At 36.3% G+C, this 25,135-nt stretch overlaps 1 protein-coding gene across 1 annotated transcript in view; it reads left to right on the top strand.

The window, feature by feature from the left end:
• The window catches only part of SEC63 (SEC63 homolog, protein translocation regulator), a 79,546-nt gene that overhangs the window by 22,174 nt on the left and 32,237 nt on the right, over window positions 1–25,135 (top strand). Inside the window, exons 2-10 of the mRNA XM_012804442.2 lie at window positions 1,196–1,295; window positions 7,030–7,144; window positions 8,951–9,063; window positions 17,666–17,727; window positions 18,565–18,623; window positions 20,248–20,298; window positions 21,288–21,396; window positions 24,168–24,262; window positions 24,361–24,493. Of these exons, the coding sequence (XP_012659896.1) occupies window positions 1,196–1,295; window positions 7,030–7,144; window positions 8,951–9,063; window positions 17,666–17,727; window positions 18,565–18,623; window positions 20,248–20,298; window positions 21,288–21,396; window positions 24,168–24,262; window positions 24,361–24,493 (837 nt within the window). The remainder of the gene's footprint in view (window positions 1–1,195; window positions 1,296–7,029; window positions 7,145–8,950; window positions 9,064–17,665; window positions 17,728–18,564; window positions 18,624–20,247; window positions 20,299–21,287; window positions 21,397–24,167; window positions 24,263–24,360; window positions 24,494–25,135) is intronic.

Raw genomic sequence — 25,135 nt, 5'->3', positions numbered from 1 at the left:
AAAAAAAAAAGAAACCATTGTGGTAACAGGGTGGTTGGATTTCTTATATGGTGGCTTTGGAACATTCTATAATGTGTCTAATCCTTTTACTTACCTGACGTGTCGTTTATAGATTTTTTTTTAATATGCTGAAAATATTTATATTTAGAATTAGCCAGTTGGACTCAGTTTAGATGATCGCAGTTTTGTTGGCAACATTCAAAACATAGTCAGGAGTCAGTCAAATGTATGCTGTATTCTTCTTGATGGCCCACTCAGTAGTGGAAGAACTTAATGAAGTGATGGTATAATGATAGGGCTTTGTTTTTCCTGGGGTCATTCTCCCTAGGATAGTTGAGTGACCTTCAGGGCTACCTTGTCTTGGGCAACTACCAGGTGGATGACATGCAGGTTTTTTGTTGTAATTTTTGGTTATTTGTGTGTGTGTGATTGTGAATGCCTTTTACCATTGCCTTATTGGCTTTCAAAGCTTTTGCTTGCACTTTTGGCTTTGGGATCAGCAGGGGTTTCCTACTTTGCTTTTGATGTTATGTTCTTGGAAAGGTAGGTTTTTACTTTAAAACTTAAATTTTAAATTTTAAATTTAATTTTTTTTTTTAACTTGGGATATTGAAACCAAGTGATTGTGGTGAATTTAATAAAGCAATGTGTATTATTTTGGCTTTGTTTAAATTTCTTTTTAATTGAACTGCAAATTTTTCTTGGGAACTAAAATAATAGCTTTGTCACAACTCTTAGGTAAACTTGTCTGAGGTTCTTATGGGTTTGGGAGACTTTTCCATTTTAACCTAAAATACAGTAGTTTCATGTTTGAAGAATATCATTTTTGCTTAGCTTCCTTAATAAACCATATTTTAACTGTTTTTGCTTTTTGTTTCTTCTGTAGCAGAAGGAAAGGGGAAGAGAATTTCTCAGAAATTACTGATTATATGTGACTTTTTGGGTACAAGTCAGGTTTTTATATTTTCAGTGAGTTAAGTCACCTGAAAAATGAAGTTTTCCATACAGGGCATTTGTTCTAAATGACAGAAAATTTAACCTATCTTGTAAATTTTTTTTAAAGGTTATTTGAATAGGCAGTACTTTTATGTTCTAATAAAATATTAGCATGCTAATGAAGATGATTATGATATTAAATGGTTTTACCTTTATTGTGAAAAATGGTTTAATTCATGTTATTTTTCTTTCTTGACAGAGCAAATTCGATTAAAGAATATCAGAAAAGTATATGGAAGATGTATGTGGTATCGTTTACGGTTATTAAAACCCCAGCCAAATATTATTCCTACAGTAAAGTAAGTAATGAATTTCAATAAAAAAACATACTTAGTGCTTACTCTTTGCTAGATGTCATACAGAATTTGGGTAAAATGAAAAAGATGTTGCGTGTATACAGAGATTGTAGCCTGTGTGTAGTAGAAGAAATAATTAGTAAATTTGAGAGCTTTCTGAACAGAGTGGTTTAGAAATTCAAAGGAGGGAGGGTGTACTTCAGAGTGGGAGAAGGAGGAGAGCGATTGGTCAAATCATGAAGGAAGACCTTGTGCACCTTGTGTCGGAATTTAAGTTTTATCTAAAAGGGACCTGGGGAATCTCTAGCTGGGTGTTAGGGTAGGTACCTATAGTCCCAGCTACTCTGGAGGTTGAGGCAAGAGGGCAAGAGGATCTCTTGAGCCCAAGAGTTTGAGGTTGCTGTGAGGTATGGTGATGCTGTGGCACTCTGCCTCAAAGATTAAAAAAAAAAAAAAAAAAGAGTAGTGGGGAATCTGACATCAAGTGGCTCTCATGCCTGTAATCCTAGAATTCTGGGGGGCCATGGCGGAAGGATCCCTTGAGCTCAGGAGTTCTAGACCAGCCTGAGCAGGAGTAGCACAATCTCTATTAAAAATATAAAAATTAGCTGGGCATTGTAGCAGGCACCTGTGGTACTTGCCAGGCTGAGGCAGGAGGATCACTTGAACCCAGGAGTTTAAAGTTACTATGAGTTGGGTTGATGCCACAGTACTCTAGCCTGGGCTAACAGAGGGAGGCTCTGTCTCAAAAAAACAAAATTGAAAAAACCCAGCATTAAGGAATCTATAAAAGATTTCAAAAGAGGTCACCTGGGGTCGGGTTTGTAATTGTGGTGATAACTTAAAGCTTATTGAAGACAGATTGCTGTGCTGGCTTCGGCAGCACATATGATAAATTGGAAGTAACACATACTGCTTACCAGGTTGTAAGGGTTTATATGTTATCTGATTTTATGTTAACTTCACAGTAGATGTTTTTGCTTTTTCTCAGATGAGGAAACTGAGGCAAAGGCAATGAGGTATAATTTGACTAAGGTCATGTGGCTAGAAGTGGTGGAGTAGCTGCCTGGGCATCCTTTATTTTGGCAGGCTTGTCTGCTTCAAGAGGCCGTTAGTGTGTTAAATGGGAGCGGGCAAGCCTGTTTGATTTGGTGAGGCTGTGGAGCGGGCTGGTTAGGAGGCTTTGGACCTTCATTTACCTGAAGCCACAAATTTAGAGGTAAAAGATGAAACTGATAGGAAGTGAGAGCATTGCCATTATTGGATGACTATATCTTGTGAATTACCTACATTTATCTATTGAGTAGATAGGAAGAGAGGACCTAGCAAAGGAAAGGAGAGCCAGTTATTTTTAAGTATTAGTTTAAATGATGATAGTTTTCAGCATATCTCTGTGATTTCAGGGCATTTAAATAGTTTTTATTTGTGAGGTTGGACTTTGCCTAGGTAGTTCCTTTGTAGGGAGAGGGGAAGTTTATTTAGGTTTGGTGTCAGGAGTTCTTTAATAACATGAAACTAAAGGCAAAGTTAGTTGGGATGAGAGTAGTTTTATATTCACTGTTTATTCTTTGTTGTTGGTTCTCATTTTAAATTAAACTTTCATTAAATAGCAGGACAAATATAATCTCTACTCGGTATCCATGGGTATTGCCTGGGCAGATTCAACGAACTATGGATCAAAAATACTTTGGGGGAAAAACAATATAGTGATAAACAATAATATAAATTTAAAAATACAGTGTAACGATTGTTTACATAGCATTTACATTGTTCTAGGTATTGTGAGTTATCTAGATGATTAAAGTATACAGGAAAATAAGCAATTACTACACCGTTTTGTATTGGGACTTAAGCATCTGTACATTTTGGAATCTGTAGGGTCCCGGGACCAACCCCCTATGGATACTGAAGGACAACTGCATTTTTAGTCTCCCAGTCTTTTTTTTTTTTTTTTTCTAGCTTTGTTTAATGCTGAGCTATTCCAGTTTTTAAGAAAAACAAAACCTTTACAAAGTACTTTTCAGTGGTTAATAAACTGATTTACTTAAAATATAGATTAAGGGATGTTTTAGAAAGATTAAGTAGGGCGGCGTCTGTGACTCAAAGGAGTAGGATGCCATCTCCATATACCAGAGGTGATGGGTTCAAACTTGGCTCCAGCCAAAAAAAAGGAAAAAAAAAAAGAAAGAAAGATTAAGTAGATACTGAGAACAATTTAGATAAGGTCATTTGAAGCCATTACAGTTTTTTTGCTACCTAATCTTGAAGTATTCTTTCAAAACAATTGGTCGGTGGGTCAGTTGGTCAGTTGTGTAATGCTTCTTTTCTGACAGCATCCCTGAAATGAAGGTGTATAGTTTCTAGACGTTGCTTCCAAAATGACATTTAAAATGTATTTAAAGAAAAAATGGAAGTCTTCACAAGTCAAGTATTGAAGCTATGTGCAGAGAAAATGCTTATCTTTTTGGAGGAACCAAATATGCTTTTAAAAAGGAGAGCACAGAGCATGATGGAATATTATGTTTCCAACTTTGCTTTTCCTCTCGGAAAACTAGAGTGTAGTTTTATTGGTTGTGGTAATTTTCATCTCCATATAAAGCATCAGATGTTAGGGTCTAGCTGCTAGACTCTGGCAGATCCTAGGTGTTCTGTTCCCTTTCCCTTGTTTGGTTTTAAATCTTGGTTTTGTGGTTTTCAGTTGCATATTTTTTTTTTTTTTAGAGACAAAGTCTCACTTTGTTGCCCTTGGTAGAGTGCTGTGGTGTTGTCATAGCTCCCAGCAACCTCAAACTCTTGGACTTAAACGATCCTCTTGCCCCAGCCTCCAGAGTAGATAGGGACTATAGGCTCCTGCCCCAACACCAGGCTATTTTTAGAGATGAGGTCTCGCTCTTGCTCATGCTGGTCTCGAACCCATGAGCTCAGGCAATCTACCCACCTAGGCCTCCCAGAGTGCTAGGATTACAGGCTTAAGACATCGTGCTGTCCTTCAGTTGTATTTTTTCTTTGTTTTGTGAGCTTGTTTGTTTTTTGAAGGAGTCAACAAAACAATGTGGAATAAAGGATATTTTCAAGTTTAAAAAAATTGTTTTAGCATATTGAGAAACCCTGGGTTTGAGTTAAGCATTTGCTGTTATAAGTTATCTTCATTATTTATTCAACAAGTAGTTATTGTGTGCTTACTGTGTGTCAGACATCATTACTAGATGTTGGATATACTTAACAAAATATATATGACTCAGTGACTTACAGTTTGGGGGAATACTGGCAAGTAAACAGGTAATGATAATAGAGTTTGTAAGGGCTGAAAGAGGGGTGTCAGCCCTTACAAGGTCCAAGGTCTCCTCACTGGCCCAAGACAGAAAAGGCTTTCTTGAGTAAGATTGAAGCTAGGAGCTGAAATTTGGGTAAGCATTTCTAATACAGCACATAACTCAAGTGTATTAATTGTTTAGTATCTGTTAGGCACTTTGTAAATATTTTATTTACCTAACCTCATTTATTAATTCTCAAATCCATACTGAAATGAAAGTTGGAGGTATAAAAGGTTAAGCAACTTGCCAGGTGTGGTGGCTTATGGCTGAAATACTGTCACTGAGGCAGGAGGATTGCTTGAGCTCAGGAGTTCAAGACCAGCCTGAGCAACATAGTGAGACCCTAATCTCTATTAAAAAATTAGCTGGGCATGGTAGTGTGTGTCTGTAGTCCTAGCTACTTATCTCAGCCCAGAAGTTTGAGGTTGTAGTGCGCTTATGACCCTGTTTCTTTAAAAAAATAATAAAACATAAAAAGGAATATATGTCAAAGTCTCTTCAGTTAATAAGCGGTGAGTAGGGAAGCTGGGAGTTGAACTCAAGTAGTTTTGTTCTGGATCCTGTGTTCTCAACTACCTCTCACTAGACAGCCAGGTAAAAGTGGGGGAAGTGTTCCATGAAAGGATCTCTCTCTTCTGTGGTCAGAGATGGTCACATAAGTGCTATAGAAAGCAGCTTGATGTTATAGGCCTTTAATAAGAGTTAGAGTATTATTTTGGTCAAGTGGAAAGAAATTTATCTGAGTGTCAACTGTGTAAACGACTCCAGGGTTAGTCAAAACTGAGATCTGTCCGTGAGATCAAGGAACTTAGGGTGAGTCAGAGGAGAAAAGTCGTGATTTGTGCTTCTTTGTGGCTATAACCATTTCCTTCTGATGAAAGGATCATCTTGGCAGGTTAAGGATTGCTTTATGGAGGATATATTGTTTGAGTCTTGAAAGATAAATAGAGTTAGTATTGGCAGAAAGGGGGTCATGTACTTCTTTAGAGCTTTTTGCGAGATACTCCTTCAGAGTTGCATAAAGGTGTGAAGAATGGGAATGTTAGGAAAAGCTTAGGAAACATTGGGAGTGAAGGATTTGTTTTGTTTGAAAAGTCAGGTGGTAAAAATAAGTAGATAGGTTGGAACTAGATCTTAGAGCTTAATCCATATGGGAAAGTTTTTTATTTTTTAAAAACAGATGACTTCAATTTTGTTTCATTTGACCTATGATTCATTTTATGTCTTCGTCTTAACTGTTCCTGCTCAACATAACAAATGGTCATACAAAGGGTATTAAAAAAACCATTCAATTTCATCACCTAAAGCTAGCATAGTTGGTTACTTTACATACTTTTTACACTTACAAAAATAGGCTTTATTATATACATACAATTTTGTATGTATATATTTACTTTGTAAATTTTTATAAATTTAACAGTACAAGGTAGACAATTATTCATAACAAATATTTTTAGTGGTGAGAGAGTATTTCACTGTGTGGGTATACTGTTAGTTTATTTGTCCAATAATCTATTGATGGATATTTAAGATGTTTATTTTTTGGCTATTACATCTCTGCTACTCTTTTAAACTTTATATACTTAATTCTAATTTCTTTCTTTCTAAATTATTTTAAATGGCATGTATTGAAGAAAAAGGGTTATGTATTTCTTTAGGGCTTTTTATGAACTACACCAGAGTGCATAATGTAGGAGATATTTTCTTTTTTCTTTAGCCTCTCCAACACCAGTAGTTTCCATCTTTTAAATATTTTTACTCTACAGAACATATTGGGGGAAAATAAATTAGTTTTCAAATTATATGTTCTTTTATCTTTTCTTAACCTATTATACACATCTTTCTGTATCTGTATTAGCTATAAAATGTTGCATTATGTGGCTGTATCACAGTTTATTTAATTAGTCCTCTATAAATAGTTTATTTAATTAGTTCCTTATACCTAGACATTTAGATTTTACAGTTTTTATAAACAAGGCTATTTATTCATCTTTGCCCAATGACCAGTTATTTTTATTGGTTTATTGAAGCTATCAAAGTGTAATTACTAGGTCAAAGCTATTCTCTTTTACATTAAATGTTTACTGAATATTTACTATTTATATATTTTGATGTAATTTAGTGGCTCTAATAAGTTGAATTTAGTTCTGTATTTAAAATTCTGTAAATATGTAGTAAATGAGAACATCTGTTACACGCAAGGCATTGTACTAGATTCTAGAGAATTCAACGGTGAAGAGACAGTGTCCTGGCTGGGACACGAGTTTACATGTGGTGCTTGTAGAATTTGAGCCAGTAGCATAGTGATAAAGATCTATCTTAGATTATTATATTCTTTGATCTTTCCATAGTATCTTTAGACTTTTAAAGGAAAGACGTTTAGATGTATTTATTTATAATTCACTTATCTTTTTCCTAAACAGGAAAATAGTTCTGCTTGCAGGATGGGCGTTGTTCTTATTCCTTGCGTACAAGGTTTCCAAAACAGACCGAGAATATCAAGAATACAATCCTTACGAAGTATTAAATTTGGATCCTGTAAGTAGTATGTTTACATGATGCACATTGGCTTAATGATCCCATGAAAATATTATAGGTCCACATCCTAAAAAAATAGTGACATGCCAAAGAAATAAGACTTTGGTCAGTTAAATTTTTATTAAAGTAAGATATCTAATCCATTATCATTCCAATGTATATGTTTTTAAGCAACAGCTGTTTATTGCTATGTTGTTAAGAATTGGGCTGTGTGCAGTGGCTCATGCCTACAGACTCAGCAACTTCAGAGGCTGAGGTGCAAGGATCACTTGAGGCCAAGAGTTTGAGATCAGCCTCTGCAACATAGCAAGACTGTGTCTTTTTTTTAAAAATGAAAAAAGCCACGCAGGTGTGCCATGACCTATAGTTCCAACTATTTGGGAGGGTCAAGCAGGAGGATCATTAGAGCTTGAGAGTTTGAGGCTGCAGTAAGCTATGATTATACCACTGCACTTCACCCTGCTTGACAGAGTGAGATTGCTTTCAAGGGCAAAAAAAAGCTGTGTGTTATATCTAGGTTGGGGGCTATATGAAGAATTAGTGTCATGGTCACAGAATTTGAGGTTAACCTTGAGTGTGCCCCTGAGGCCATCTCCTGATTGAATTTATTTAATGGGTCACAGTAGAATATTAGTCTTAGTGGTAGAGATTGTCTAGGCTTTTTTTTTTTGGATCAAGGAGTATAGGTTTTTTTTTTTTCTTAATAAGAGGAAATGAAGCCTACAAAATTTGTATCTTGTGTAGAGCCCCAAGTTTGTCATTAGCCAAGCTGAATCTAGTGCTCTTTTTGTTCCTGCCCTCCCCAGATACTTTCTTTGAGTCTCTGCTCAGTAGATGGCTTGATCCATAGGTTCATGTAATATAAAGTAGGGAGAGTTTTTATCAGCTGGTTTTTCTGCTTTGTATAAGAAAGTTGGCATATTATGTAATTTTTCTTACTGTGATGGTCATGGTTATTGAGAGATTTTCTAAGATTAAAAAGCAGTATAAAACTTATTAATAGAAATGGAAAGTCTTTTTGAACTGGAGCTGCCTGATTAAAAAAAAATTAGAAATTGAAACTAATTAAGAAACAAGGTGAACTTACTAAATGTTTACTTAATATTAAAATAGACAAGCGGCTCAGCACCCGTAGCTCTGTGGTTAGGGTGCTGGCCACATACGCTGAGGCAGGGGGGTTTGAATCTGGCTGGGGCCTGCTAAACAGCGGTGACAACTGCAACAAAAAAATAGTTGGGCATTGTGGCAGGCACCTGTAGTCCCAGCTACTTGAGAGGCTGAGGCAAGAGAATTGCTTAAGCCCAAGGGTTTGAGGTGCTGTGAGCTGTGATGCCACAGTACTCTACCGAGGACCATATAGTAAGACTCTGTCTCCCCCCCCCCCAAAAAAAATAAACAAATAATTAAAACAGACAAGCAGCTGAAACCAGGTATTCCTCAGCTTATTCTTTGGAAAGTTAACCTTTGATTTGAGGGTTCTTTGAGCCAGACTTAATTTATTGTGATTATTTTTTGATATTTTAAATGTCAGTATTCTTTTATTGAAATGTAGCATTATGTGGTTTCACTTTCAAATCTTCGGTGCCTAGTGTACTGCACATAATAGGTGCTGAATAAAATACAGGTATTAGACATAATGGTATATTAATTAAAATATATGGGATGAAGTTTATGGGAGAAAGTAACAGGATGAAAACTTCATTTTTCTTGAAATTCTAAGTAGTTCATGTTTTAAGATCAAAGTAGAACGGATTATTTCTTTATAGAATTGAGCTTATTTTTACTAATACAAAGTTTTTCTTTTAGGGGGCAACAGTAGCAGAAATTAAGAAACAGTATCGTTTGCTGTCACTTAAATATCATCCAGATAAAGGAGGTGATGAAGTTATGTTCATGAGAATAGCCAAAGCTTATGCAGCGTAAGTATCGTAGGACCCACTGTAGATTCTTAAGAGTGGTAAAGGTGGTCTTCTATTTTAATAAACTAGTAAAATAGTTGTCATATACTTTTATTAAGTGCTGAACTGATAGTTTGAGTCTTTTTTTTTTTTTTTTTTTGCAGTTTTTGGCCAGGGTCAGATTTGAACCCACCACCTCTGGTATATGGGGCCGGCACCCTACTCCTTGAGCAACAGGTGCCGCCCCGATATTTTTAGTCTTAACATTTATGGAACTACCCCCCAGCCCTACAGTGGTAATTTAATTAAACCTTCATTTCTAAGTCAAAGAATTGACATGAGTGAATGAATTTGATTAATTTAAGTAGTGAGTTATAAGTTAATGAGCTTTTTTTTTTTGGAGACTGAGTCTCAAGCTATCGCCCTGGGTGGAGTGCTGTGGCGTTACAGCTCACAGCAACCTCCAACTTTTGGGCTTAAGCGATTCTCTTGCCTCAGCCTCCTAAGTGGCTGGGACTACAGGTGACTGCCACAACACCAAGCTATATTGGTTTGGGTTGTCATTATTGTTTGGCAAGCCTGGGCTGGATTCGAACCCACCAGCTCCAGTTTATGTGGCTGGTGCCCTAGCCATTTGAGCAACAGGCCCTGAGCCTAATTGAGCTCTTTTATTAGCATCCTGATTACAAGAGCTTACACTTAGACCTTGTTTTTATCTATAGGTTTTTTAAATTAGGTTCAGTCTATTTTTCCTATTCGTCCATATAGGTCAGTGGTTCTTAACCTTCCTAAGGCCTCAGCCCTTTAGGTTTTCTCCTTTAGCTACTTAAAGACAAGTTTAATTTTCACTTTTAAGTTCTTCATTTTTGGCATCTTTTTCTTTTTAGAATTTCTTTATACCAGATTATTGCTAATATATTGTTAATTACTATTATTATTGCATTGTAGATTAAGGTCTCCTATTTTAATGATCAGAAACTTTCTTCAAGTATTTTCAGAACTTGGCTGATTTTCCTTGTTGGTTTGGATGTAAACATAGGTGAATTTATTTGTTGAGGTACATATATTTTCACGCATCCATTAATGCACAGACATATCTTGCATTTATAAACTTTGAGGAACATTTGTCATACTTTTTTGGGAAACAGAATAGATTATATAAAATTGGAATTCATTACTTCTTGGATATTAACATTATAAGAGATAAAAATAAGCTGGATTCTTTAGGACTTAAGATAGGTGCATCCCCGCACAGCTCTTATTTTGAATGAGTAAGTAAAATATATGACTATTTTTTGATGACTCAGTAATGTATAATTTTGTGAGCTTATTAAAAAAAATTAATGCAACTAAAGAGAGGCATACCTGAGACATACTGCATATTCTGTTCCAGACTACTATAGTAAAGCAAATATGATAAAGCAAGTCACACAAATTGCTTTTATTTCCCAGTGCGTATAAAAGTTATGTTTATATCATACTGTCATCTACTAAGGTGCAATGGCATTATATCGTAAAAAAAGGTGCACATAATCTTAATTAAAAAAATACTTGCTAAAACATTTTAATTCCCTGGGCCTTCAACAAGTTAAAATCTTTCTACTGATGAAGAGTCTTGCCTCAGTGTTGTTGGCTGCTGAGAGATCAAGGTGGTGATTGCTGAAGATTAGGGGGACTGTGACAATTTTAAAAAATAAGACAACATTGATATTGACTCTGATTGACATTGGATCAATTGACTCTTCCTTTCATTGAAGTTTTCTGTGCAACATGCAATACTGTTTGAAAGCATTTTACTCACAGTAGAACTTCTTTCAAAATTAGAGTCAATCCTCTCAAAACCCCTGCAACTACTTTATCAGTTAGGCTTATGGTATATTCTAAATCTTTTGTTGTTCTTTCAACAGTGTTTACAGCATCTTTACCAGGAATAGGTTCCATCTTAAGAAACCACTTTCTTTGTTCATCCACAAGAAGCAACTCATTATCTGTTCCCAGTTTGATCATGAGATTGCAGCAATTCAGTCCCATCTTCAGGCTCTACTTCTAAGTATAGTTCTCTTGTTATTTCTCCCACTTCTGCAGGGACTTCTTTGCTGAAGTCTCAACCCTCAGAAACTTCTGTAGTATTGATGTTGTGTTTTTTCAGAGATAGGATCTTACTCTGTTACCCAGGCAGGAATCCAGCAGCCAATCATAGCTCACTGGGTTCAAGGGATCCTCCTCTGTCAACCTCCTGAGTAGCTAAGACTATAGGCACACACCACCACACCTGGCTAATTAAAAATATATATATTTTTTGGTAGAAGTGGGGTCTAGCTATGTTGACTAGGCTGGTCTTGAACTCCTGCCTTGGACTTGAAAAATTCTGGGGTAATGAGCATGAGCCGCTGTGCCTCGTTTAATGTTGATATTTTGAACAACTCCTGTGAATCATGAGTATTTTTTGTACTCTTTAAGTATTCATTAAGAACATTCATGATTCATGGGAGGAGTTCAGAATATCTCATAGAATGGTGAATCCTTTCCAGAAGGTTTGCATTTACTTTGCCCAGATCCACCAGAGGAATCACTGTCTAGCCTTACAAAATACATTTTCTTGAATAATACAACTTGAAAGGTAAAGTTACTTTTTGATCTATGGACTGCAGACATATATTGGCAGGCATGACAAGCACATTGATCTCCTTGTACATTTCCATCAGAGCTCTTAGGTGATCAGGTGTGTTTTCAATGAGTAGTAATCTTTTAAAAGGAGTCTTTTCTTTGGAGCAGTACTATGGGTTTAAAATAGTCAGTAAATCATGTTGTAAATAGATGTGCTGTCATCCAGGATTTGTTGTTCCATTTATAGAGTGTAGGCAGGCTAGATTTAGCATAATTCTTAAGGGCCCTAGGATTTAGAGGGGCAAATGAGTGTTGGCTTCAACTCAGAGTCATCAGCTTCTAGAAGGTCAGCCTGCCCTTTGAAGCCTTGAAGCCATACGTTGACTTCTCCTCTCTAACTGTGGAATTCCTAGTTGGCATCTTTTTCAAATATAAAGCTGTTTCATCTTACACTGAAAATCTGTTGCTTAGTGTAGCCACCTTTATCAACACTCTTAGCTAGATCTTCTGGATAACCTGCTACAGCTTCTCTGTCAGCACTTGGTGCTTCACCTTGCACTTTTATGTTATGGAGATGGCTTCTTTCCTTATTAAACCTCATGAACCAGCCTGTGCTAGCTTCAAACTTTTCTTCTGCAGCTTCCTCACTTCTTAGCTTTCATAGAATTGAAATGAGTTAGGGACTTGGTGTGAAGTTAGATTTTGACTTCAGGGAATGTTGTGGCTGGTTTGATCTATCCAGACCACTGGAACGTTCTTCAGATCAGCAATACAGCTGATTTGCTTTTTTTTTTAATGAGACAGGGTCTCCCTTTATTGCCCTCAGTAGAGTGCTGTGGTGTCAACACACCAATTCCTGGGCTTAGGCAATCCTCTTGCCTCAGCCTCCTGAGTAGCTGGGACTACAGGCTCCTGCCACAACACCCAGCTATTTTTTTGTTGCGGTTTGGTCGGGGATGGATTTGAACCCACCACCTTCGGTATATGGGGCCAGCACCCTACCCACTGAGCCACAGGCACCGCCCTGATTTGCTTTCTTATCATGTATATGTTCACTGGACTAGCACTTTTAATTTCTTTCAAGAACTTTTCCTTTGCTTTCACAACTTCACTGTTTGGCTCAGCCTAGCTTTGGGCCTGTCTTGGCTCTTGAAAAACTTAATGATTTCTTGCTTTTGATTGAAAGGGACACATTTGAACTCTTTTCGCTTGAACATTTAAAAGCCATTGTGGGGTTACCACATATTAATCGGCTTAATTTCAGTATTGTGTTTAGGAATAAAGGTACCCAAAGAGAGGAGGAAAGATGGAGAACTGGCTGGGTGGTAGAACAGTTAGAATACACATGTTTATCAATTAAGTTAGTGTCTTCAATGGGTATAGTTCATGGTGCCCTAAAACAATTACAATAGAAACATCAAAGATCACAAATCTCAGATCACAGTAACAGGCATAAAAATAATGAAAAGGTTGCAGACAGTGTGAGAATTACCAAAATGTGGCAGAAACAAAGGAAGCACTTGCTGTTGGGAAAATATTGCTGACAGACTTGATTGTCACAGGTTGACTGCCCTTTCAATGTGTAAGAAACCGTATCTGCAGGTGCAATAAAAGGCATACCTGTGATAGGATACTGGATTATAATAGCAAACTGTGAAAGTGGCGTGTGAATGACACTGTGGGAAATACTACCTTACTCATTTCGTACTTAATAAAATTATTGACTGTTTTTGTTCTCCACCTTTTTTGTGGCTTATTAGTTATGTATGTGAATTACTATATGATTCTGTAATAAAGCAATGCCATTAGGACTTCTGAAGTGTGCGTGACATTTTCTGCATAGCAGACATTCTCCAGATTGCCGTCTTTCCATCGGTGCCGTCTTTCCATCGGTGTCGTCTTTCTCTTTTTTTCCAGTGTGTCTCCTTGAAGCATGTACTCTCTTTGGGCAAACATTGATGTCCCTTATTTGCTATCTTAGGTAATTTAAGAAGAGCAGATTCCAGAGAAAGTTAGATAGTCAGGATTAATTAGTAGCTTAAATTTTTAGTGCTTTTGGTGACTTTTTTCCCCCTTAGTTTTTAAGTAAGTGTTCTAATAACATTTTCAAGTTTGTCATTATTGTTGTTGTTGTTGAGACAGAGTCTCACTGTATCACCCTGGGTAGAGTGCTGTGGCATCATAGCTCACAGCAACCTCAAACTCTTGGGCTTAAGCGATTCTCTTGCTTTAGTCTCCCAAGGAGAGTTTGTGATTTTTGTTGTTAAGTTGCTAGGACTCTATGTTTGTTTACTATTAAAAGTGCAAAGAATAGTTTTAACTCAAATACATGATCAAGCTGTAGGATATTTTATATATAGCATGTCTTAAATAATTGATTCTGTAAGACCAATGAAATAGTGAAATGATTTTGGGACCCATAACTTTGAGATATTATAACTTGCATGAGTATAACTAAATTAGACAAAAGTGTTATTTATTAAATCCAAGTTCTAAGTGATTGAATTGAAGTTGCTGTCTTATGAATATCTCTAGCAGCCTCAGTATAACTAAAGCAACCTGTAGAATGTGGTTATGTAGGCTTTTATCTATAATGCATTTTAGAATTTGCTTTGGTTATTTAGGAATTTTCTCTCCCCTTAATTGCCTATTATAATATGCCAGCTGGGCCATTACTCTTTTTTTTTTTTTTATCAGATTCTAACTTAGAGGAGAGAAAATGTGGTTATTTGTAAGGAGTTAGACCATTGAATGCTCTGGTTCATCTGTCTAGGTACAGTTGAGATTTGGGTTTCAGGTGTAAATTCCTGCCTTTAAGCTGCTTTATAGCATGTGGGTGGCATAGTTATTACCTTAAAGATATTTTAATTTTTGTAAAAGCATGTGTTTTCATGTGTTCCTATACATAACATGTAACTTAACTCTACATAGCCAACTCATGATCACTCATATATAATTTAATGAAAGGATTCTTTAAGACAGAATTTATAATGTGGAGTCCCTAAAATTGTATATGGAATTTATGTCTCTTTATAATAATGCAATTTTCCCAGAGCAAAGGGCAAAAATAGATTTCACGAGATTTTTTTTTTTTTTTTTGAGACAAAGTCTCATTCTGTTGCTCAGGCTATAGTGTTGTGATATCAGCCTAGCTTACAGCAACCGCAAACTCCCAGGCTCAGCTGATCCTCCTGCCTCAGCATCCCAAGTAGCTGGGACATGTGCCTGGTTAAGTTTTTGTATTTTTAATAGAGACTGGAGTCTGCCTCTTGCTCACGCTGGTCTCAAACTGGTGAGCTCAAGGGATCCTCCCACCTTGGCCTCCCAGAGTGGTAGGATTATAGGCAGAAGCCTGGCCCTTATTAGATTTTTAACAGGCTCATAATCCTCTTCTCTCTCATTTCCCAAAAGTTAAGAAATTCAATCATGTTTAGGAAATTACACTCAGTGAATTTTTAAAAATTGTATTTGTAACATTGATCTTAACTTTGTTGTATATGAATTATACTGAAGTCCCATATCTTTTAAGTACTTTAACTCTTTGGAATATTATTTTACTGAAATACTAATAAGTAACAAAACATCATTTGCTTTCTTAAAATGACTTTTAAAAAGTTAATGACTTCTTTAATTTGTTTGAATCTGTAATATGGTTCCTGTTACACAGCAATTGTGCAAGTCTGTTTAATGAATGAGTTAATGTAATTATAACCGTGTGTACATGCAGGTTGCCAAACCAGTGTTTCTATAATGTGAGCTGTGCTTTATTTTACAAATTCTGAGAGCATGGATAGAGAACAGAGGGAGTTTGTACTATAATAAATCACAGAGAGAGGGGGCCAGAGAAACTACTTGGGTGAAAACTCTCTGTTTAAAAGAACATGGAGAGAAACAATGGTTGAAGCTCTGTGTTGGGTGAATAGTTGTACAGAGAAATCAGGACAAAATATTTTTGAGAAACATCCTCCCTCAGTGCTAGAAAAGAAATCTCAGCACTATTGCTTACTAATTTGCAAACCCCTCTAGTAATGCTGTTCATTGCCTTCTATATTTTCTGTGGTCTTAGGTCAAATGATGTGAGTGGAGCTAGGTTTAAATAAGGACTAAAGACACCAACGCACTCATTTTTGTAAATGACTGAATTGATAAGTTGAAGAATATTTTCTTGGTTCAGCACCCATAGCACAGTGGTTTTGGCGCCAACCACATACACAGGAGCTGGCAGGTTCAAATCCAGCCTGGACCCGCCAAACAGTAATGACAACTACAACCAAAGAATAGCTGGGCATTGTGGCAGGCGCCTGTAGTCCCAGCTACGTGGGAGCCTGAGGCAAGAGAATATTCTTTTTTTTTTTCTTTTTTGAGAGTCTCACACTGTCACCCTGGGTAGAGTGCTGTGATGTCGTAGCTCACAGCAATCTCTTGGGCTCAAGTGATCCTCTTGCCTCAGTCTTTCTATTTTTAGTAGCAATGGGAGTTCGCACTCTGGCTCAGGCTGATCTTGAACTTGTGAGCTCAAGCAGTCCTCCTGCATCAGCCTCCCAAAGTGCTAGGATTATAGGTGTGAGCCAACATGTCTGGCCAAGAATATTTTCAAATAATTGAAAACTGATGAATGAATGAATGCCCTTTTTGCTGTTTTATGAAGGTATTTCTGTCCCTACTTGGAGTTTTGCTGAATAGAAATTACGTTATCTCTTAAGTTTTGGGAAACGAAATATGGCTAACATTAGATGGAAACATAAGGAGAATCTTTTGCCATTTGGTGTCCAAAAATGCCTTCTTACATTATTGGTCTTTTGTGTATGTGTATATGGGGGGGGCGGGAGTTCCTGCTTTGTCTTCCTTAGCCTCATTGTAAAATTTTTGTTTTATTTTTATTTTTTTGAGACAGAGTCTCACTCTGTTGCCCTCAGTAGAGTGCTGTGGTGTTGCAGCTCACAGCAACCTCAAACTCTTGGACTTAAGCGATTCTCTGGCCTCAGTCTCCCAAGTAGCTGGGATTACAGGTGTGAGCCATTGAGCCCTGCTACATTGTAACATTTTTGAAGGAATCAGAATTTCTTTTAATGTTTTTAACATTTTCACTGGAACTTGGAATAAAACTACTCTCTTTGCCTTGAGCCATTGTCCAAGCCAGGGATTACATTTACATTTAGGTGTTTAAAAATCACTCTGTCGGGTGGTGCCTGTGGCTTAGTGAGTAGGGCACTGGCCCCATATACCAAGGGTGGTGGGTTCAAACCCGGCCCGGCCAAACTGCAACAAAACAAATAGCTGGGTGTTGTTGTGAGCGCCTTTGGTCCGAGCTATTTGGGAGGCTGAGGCAAGAGAATCGCCTAAGCCCAAGAGCTGGAGGTTGCTGTGAGCTGTGACACTACAGTACTCTACTGAGAGTGAGAAAGTGAGACTCTGCCTCTAAAAAAAAAGTAATAATAATAATAAATAAAAATCACTCTGTCACTTTTATATTGCCTGGGTTAGGAAGCTAGAAATTGTGATCTCATTATAATGCAAATGACCTTTTCCACAGCAATGGGTAGAGTTTTAGAGTATTACAGGTGATGTTCATTTGTTTCTTTGAGAAAGTGATGCTAGTGTTTTGTATTAAATTTATATTAAAAATATGTATTTATCATTATTAATGTATAAACATGCTTATTGAAGAAAGTTTGGAAAATACATGAGAGTACAAGGAAAATAATAAAAATCGCCTATAATCCTGCTTGCCTTCTCAGAAAATGTAGTGGCCTTTAAAATTTCATCTGGTTTGAACCGGCTAAACCTGGGCCAACTAGGACTTTGTATTCAGGCGTAATGGTTAGCACTTTGTGTTAATGTGGCGTTTCTTGTTCCTCCTTTCCATCTTTTTTCTGATTTCAGAGAGATTTTTCTTGACTCCCTGAGCCACTGTCTTTTATGAAATGAATTGGTTGGTTAATGTAGTTAGTCTGTGTGGGTACTTACTCTTCAGATATGGCTTTCTAATTTTGCAATTTTGTTTTTTTGATTCTAGTTTAACTGATGAAGAGTCCCGGAAAAATTGGGAAGAATTTGGAAATCCAGATGGGCCTCAAGGTGTGGTAAATGACAATTTAAAAATATTGGTGATATGGTATATATTATGCAAAAGTTAATTTAGGTAAAAGGAATAGTTTGATTTTCTTAATTTATGAATAGAAAATTAATAACCACAGGGAGTTTAAACAGGTAAATTGACCCCCATTCATTAAATTTTACTTTTTTTTTTAAACTAGTTTGAAGGGTAGAACTTAGGTTGATTCAGGGAAAAGAGTAATTACTATCATTAATATTTTTTTTTTTTTGAGATCGAGCCTCAAGCTATCTCCCTGGGTAGAGTGCCATGGCATCACAGCTCACAGCAACCTCCGACTCCTGGGCTCAAGCGAGTCTCCTGCCTCAGCCTCCCAAGCAGCTGGGACCACAGGCGCCCACCACAACGCCTGGCCATTTTTTGGTTGCAGCCGTCATTGTTGCTTGGCGGGCCCAGGCTGGGGATTCAAACCCGCCACCTTAGGTGTATGTGGCTGTCGCCTTAGCCGCTTGAGCCACAGGCGCCGAGCCAATATTTTTTAATTATTGATGAAAATTTGATGGAAAAAAATCTGTTTTTCTTCACTGACTTCACACATTTCCCCCTATGTCCGTATTGTTTTTATAAATTCAGGACACATAAAGAATTTAGGTTTTCTGGAAGAAAGAATTCCACAGGGCTTTTTTTCCCCCCCTTGAAAAATTTGAAATTTGGGATATATACCATATCCCTTAACTTTTGTGTAATGGGCGTCCACTAACAAGGTTATCTTAAAGTTTTGGGGGGAGTTGAGATTTGGAGATATAAATAAATAAAACTAAGTAGATACTTCAGAAACTCTAATGTTCTTTCTGTTTCAGCCACAAGCTTTGGAATTGCCCTGCCAGCATGGATAGTTGACCAGAAAAACTCAATTTTGGTGAGTATGTTTAAAAAAGAGAGATAACATATTTGGTGTAATTCGTGTTATGTACATGTATCTTGGTAATTTAAAGAGAACTATTATAAAGAAAATACTGGTATGCTATTTTTAACTTATTAGGCTGCTGCTTTGGGGACAGTGTGTTCCAAATGGAGATTTTTTTTTTTGTTTGTTTGTTTGTTTTTTGAGACAGAATCCCTTACTCTGTCACCCTGGGTAGAGTGCTATGGTGTCATAGCTCACAGCAACCTCAAACTCTTAGGCTCAAGTGATCCTCTTGCCTCAGCCTCCCAAGTAGCTGAGAAGACAGGCACCTGCTCCTGGTTGTTTTTTTAGAGATGGAGTCTCTTTCTTGCTCAGACTGATCTTTAACTGCTGAGCTCAAGCAGTCCACCCACCTCGGCTTCCCAGAGTGCTAGGTTAAATGTAGTTTTAAAACCTTAAAGTTATTTGACTCGACCTGTACAAAAACAAAGTATGCAAACAAAATATGACCCTCTAATATTCTGAAATTTTAAAAAAAAACCCTTCAAGTTGTGATGATTTCTTTAGTAAGTAGTTTCAGATCGAATCTTACCTTTGGTTTGGGAAGCTATTGTTTTTTATGGTATCTCCGTTTTTCCTAAGGAATACTTAAAATTTAAATGATCTTTTCTTTCATCATTACGTAGGCTAAACTAATTTTAGTGTATGATGAATTAAATTGTAAACATTTCCTATGGCACTTCAGGAGGTAGTGGATGGAATATCAGCTTTAGACAGCAATGGGTGTTGCAGCCCTAAAACATCAGGAATCATCTTGTTGTTCAGGAACATATAATTCCCTCCTTCAACTTCCTTCAAAATAATTGTCTAGGAGCTATCTTTGAAGCAATAAAAGCAGAATTCATGCAGTCTGACTATAATTTGATGTAATTGTTTTGAAAGTGGCTATTAAATGTTATTTTGTACCAGATTAAAATAGATTATCCTTAGGGGTATATAGTTGCTGCATATAAACATATTTGTCATGTTACTTCTGTGAGAGTAGTAGAGAAGAGCTAGTTACTATCAGATTTAGGACCAAGCAGTAGGAGAAAAATCAATAGGTGAGAATTACTAGCAAACAGAACATTACACAGTGGCTCCCTGATATTTGGGGAAAGGAAACAGTGTAGCCCAGGGCTTCTTATTTCATTTATTTCCGAGTCACTAAATACTTGCAGGTTAATATACTTGTGGATAAATAAGTACCTGACTGGAAGAGGAATGTAATTTATAAAACTTTTGCTGGTGTTATCTATATCGTGTCAGTAAATAACAGATTAAAAGATTATTATAATGGATATGAGGGTATGCTCTAGAGCTGAACAGCGTAGGTTCGTAATTCTGTCTCTACCACTTAACTTGCAGTGTGACCTTGGACAAGCTATGTAGATTGTATGTGTTGCAGGTTTCCTACCTACCAAGGGAAAATAATGGTACCTTCTTCATAGAGTTTGAGAATACGGATTAAACAAGATAGTACATGAAGAATGCTTTTAATAGTGGCTCTACCTTTGTATGCCTCAAAGTTAAGTGTTTATGGATGTTGTTATTACTTACCTGATGAAGGCCATAATATTTTCCTCTGCAATTCTAGGTTTTACTTGTGTATGGATTGGCATTTATGGTTATCCTTCCAGTTGTTGTGGTAAGTTCTAGCTCTTTTTGTTAACATCTTTTGGAAAAAGAATTGACATGTTTTGGAATCTCCCTATAAGATTTTGATTTATGTTAGAGTATAAATCAATTGATCTCTGAATTTAAGAATCTACACTTTAAAAGGTCTTCTAAAGGTGACATAACTTGAGTGTTTAATGTGTTTCCTCCCAATCCCACAGTAACAAACAACTGAGTTAATATAGATATATTTAGAATTTAAGAGGAAAGTCTTTCTGCATCACCTCCCACAATTCCATTTCTCTCAGAGATAATCACTGCTAAATTTGGTGTTTTCTCTTTCAAATTTTTTTCTGTATATTTATGTATGCTTTTTTTAACTTTAATGAGATTTTACTGTATATTCTGTTTGTTTGACTTTTTGGCCTAATATACTAGGGGATAAAACATACAGAGTTTCTCCACTTTAAAAAACAGTGATGTGTACTACCATAATATAGAGATACCATAAAGTTTGTAATTTTTACCATTTATTACTTTTGTGAATTGTGTTCTTTCTGATCCTGGAATTCTTGAGTCCCATAATGAACCCAATAATTAAGCTGTTTTGCCTTCTTGGGATTGTCATGAGGATCCAGTTATGTGAAATGTGAATGAAAGTGTCATATCAACTGTAAAATTACTATTATATTTATTTATCAAATATTTATTGAAGACATGCTATGTGTTAGGAACCAGCTTATTATTTATAAGAATGGGTGGTTTTATTCCTGTTTTTAAAACATTTACTTAAAATGTAAATGTTTTAATCATATATATGCAGTGACTTAGGTTGGTGTTTAGGCTTCAGACAATATCTAAGTAAATCATTTGAAATATGTAACAAGGAGGCATTTCTTCTAAAGCTCAGGTATTTTTATTGGCTTATGAATATGTAGAGGATTTGACCATAAACTTAATATGCATCAAACTTAACAATTTAGTTTTCATGCTTTATTTCTTGTTAATTTTGTGTTTCAGGGATCTTGGTGGTATCGTTCAATACGCTATAGTGGAGACCAGATTCTAATACGCACAACACAGATTTACACATACTTTGTTTATAAAACCCGAAATATGGATATGAAACGTAAGCAAACTTCACATTACTTTCTGAGTCACTTAATGTTAAGTTGATATACTCTACTGGGGAAATTCCATTTTACAATTTTATAGATAATTCACTATAACTGATGCTGGAGAAAAGGGCCCTAATTTGTATTTTCATTACTCCTGTTTACTCAGTTATATGTATCTAACATCAGAAATGGTTATGGTTGAGCTTTGGGTATGCAGGTTTTGTAGTAATACTAACTGACATTTATTATCATATGCCAAACATTTTGGGGCTATACTTAACTTATTTCATCTTTGTTAATGCCCCCATAAGTAAGTGCTGTGTTTAAGTAAATCTTATAGATGAGCAAACTGAGGCATAGAACATGCTTGAGGATACACAGTATGTGCCACATCCCAGGGGTTAGCTTAGGCGATCTGGGACCTGAGCCCTAAACCATTATATTGTACTGTATCATTTATGGTAAAAATAAAGAGTTCTTGGTGTTCAAAGAAAACTGTTGGAATATATCATTCCAAGTTCTATTAAAATATTGCTTAGGAATTCACCTTGAGTCTGAATGAGTCAAAAAAAAATTGCTTAAGACAGAAATGAGTACAATTTTAAATACTTTATTTGATCACACAATGCTGACTTTATAGTTTATATTTAAATATGTAGCGTTGCTTTTCAGAATGACTGCTTTGTAGAAATAATAGACACTTTCTCCATCTCTAACCTTTAAAAAATAAAAATGTAAGTTTTAAATTATGCCTCACTGGAGAATGCATTTTTGTTCCAAAATGGAAATGAACTTTTCTGAATTTTAGATTTGGCGATTCTGTTAATTTTCTTGGTAATGAGAGAGAAACTCCTCAGAGTCATTATGAGTCATTATGTTTGTGTGAGAACAGATCTTACATATTTTTGAGGAATGAGTAAATATTACTTTTCCTTATATACATGTATTATTATTCTTTACATAGGATCAAAATGTTAATATAGGAACTGATTCCCTTGTGAAAATGTTTCAGGTTTATAATGTTTTGATGTGTTTCTTGCCTCAGTGTTGTTGGTTTGTTTCATTTCTGAGGGTGGTACTTAGCCTTACACAGTTAATTCTGTCAGAAAAATGTTGCCTAGTTGGGGATTTGTTTATATGTCCTTGGTTATGTTAGCTGTTTTAGGAATGATTGTTTTCATGAAAACATTTGGGCTAGGAGTAGGCTCACACATATATTGTGCTTGCTGTGAATAAGGTATATATGAAGAAACAGGTACAGAGAGAGAAGAGGCCTGGTGTGGTAGCTCAAACCTATAAGCCCAGTACTTTGGGAGACCAAGCTGGGCTTAATGCTTGAGGCCAGGAGTTCAAGACCAGCCTGGGCAATATCAAGACCCCCTCCATCTCTAATTAATACATACATACAACAAAAGAAGTGAAGACTAGTGCCCTAGGTCGTTTAGCTAGGAAGTGACAAAATTCCAGGGACTATGCACCTAACTTCTATGCTGTACTGCCTTTTGTGAATACGTTATATATATTTTCTGCCATATGCTGAAATTAATCACTCTAGTGCCCGTCCTTAAAGAGTTTATAGGCAGCTGGGTGCTGTGGCTTATACCTGTAATCCTAACTCTCTGGGAGGCCAAGGTGGGTGGATTGCTTTAGCTCAGGAGTTGAAGAACAGCCTGAGCAAGAGACAGACCCCATCTATAACAACTAGCAGTGCTTTGTGGCATGTGCCTGTAATCCCAGCTACTTTGGAGACTGAGGCAGGAGAATGGCTTGAGATCAAGAGTTTGAGGTTACTGTGACCTATGATGTCACAGCACTCGACAAAGTGAGACTCTGTCTCCAAAAAAAAGAGTTTGTATAGGCTAACAGGGAATATTAATATATGGCTGCAGGTCATGTGGTTCAATTGCGTATATTTCCATAAACCCATCCAGGTTTCATAATAAAATATTCTGGAAATTATAGTGTATTTTAATTTACCCAAGGCTCTGAGAAGTCACGCACTAAAGAAACTTTTAACTCTTGTTTAACCCATTATTTCCAGCCATACTTAACCATAGCCAGCCCTTCCCTTTATACACAGCAATTATTAGCATCCCATGCTATATTAATACTCTAGAGGTCTAGAAACATGCTATTTTAAGTGATTTTAATGCCTTCAGTTACTTTGCCCTTTTATTTGATGTATACTTCTATCTACTTGTGATAGGTAATACTACACAAGAGTTTGAGGTTGCTATGAGCTGTGACGCCACGGCACGCTACCCAGGGCGACATAGAGAGACTGTCTCAAAAATAAAGAAATAAATAAGAGGAAGGGAAAAACAGAGACAGTGAGACAGAGAAAGGCTCTTTCATTTATAATCGTTAACTAGTAAGACCATCCATTTACCATTTTTGATATGCAGCCTAAAAAAAATGTGTTCCTTGATAACTGGTAAAAATGGAGATGATTACAGAACTATACAAAACACTGGTAACAGAATCACTAGTTAGTATTTCAAACAACTCCAATGACAATGCCTAAATAGTGCTCCTTCATTCCATGATAAGCATCTTACCCCACTACCAATTACTGTGGTGAGATTAAAAGTGAGATTAAAAGTGAGATCTCAATTAAAAGTGAGATTTTTCTTTTTTTATCAGTAGTGGAGTTCAGATGATTTTTAGCATTGCACATAATTAGAAAGTCCTTTGCTTTTAAACTAGTGAAATATCTCAGGAGAAGAAATTAATAGATGAGCAAATTTATTTATTTACCTTTATATTTCTTTTGTTTTCTCAGGTCTCATCATGGTTTTGGCTGGAGCTTCTGAATTTGATCCTCAGTATAATAAAGATGCCACAAGCAGACCAACAGATAATATTCTAATACCACAGGTTAGGCCAATCTTCCAAATTCCTTGATGAACAGTTAAGTATTAAAGTGAATGCTTTTTTTAGTATATATTTTTAAATAATTATTTTATCTACTCTAGCTAATCAGAGAAATTGGCAGCATTAATTTAAAGAAGAATGAGCCTCCACTTACCTGCCCATATAGCCTGAAGGCCAGAGTTCTTTTACTATCTCATCTTGCTAGAATGAAAATTCCTGAGACCCTTGAAGAAGGTATTTGTGATTCTGATATCTACAAGGTTTTAATGGGACCAAAGCCACGATTTTAATTAGACCTCATGGTGCAGTGTTGTTGTCATTATTCTTTTTTGCTCAATCAAATAATTGCTCAAGGACCTTTTTAAAAGAAATCTGTATGCCACGTAATTGCTTCACAAATAGTTTGAAGGTCTAAGTCAGATGTTTTGGCAAATGTTAAAATTTAGTGTTTCAAGGTGAGCGAATGCTTTATAAGAGAAATGTTTAGTTAATTGCAGATTATACAAAATACCAATTGATTTTTTAAAAAGGATTTTTGTAAGCTTTTGGGGGGATAAAAATGGATTTTACGTAAACCATTACACATCTGCTACCATCCACCAGCCCTCTCAAAGAGTGATTATCAGTTTTTGTTTTATGTTTATTTAAAGGTCTGTAAGTACTCGAAGCCATCTCTTCTCCTTAAAAGCAGTGGGTTGAGATGACAACATTTCCAGGGATGTCATTAATTTGAGTGTCATCTTTTACCTGCATTATTTCAATTGAAGTTTTAAGAAAAAGTGATCCTTAGGAAATACATGTTCTTTCTAAATGTAATCTTACTATCCCCTACCTCCTTTAAGCCAATAATGCAACCAAGTGCCTTTGAAAATAAGG

The sequence above is a fragment of the Otolemur garnettii genome, unplaced genomic scaffold, assembly GCF_000181295.1.
Source record: "Otolemur garnettii isolate 467f Iridium unplaced genomic scaffold, OtoGar3 scaffold00002, whole genome shotgun sequence".
Classification (NCBI taxonomy): Eukaryota; Metazoa; Chordata; class Mammalia; order Primates; family Galagidae; genus Otolemur; species Otolemur garnettii.
The sequence above is the reverse complement of the archived record's forward strand: the minus strand, read 5'-3'. Positions and strand labels throughout refer to the sequence as shown.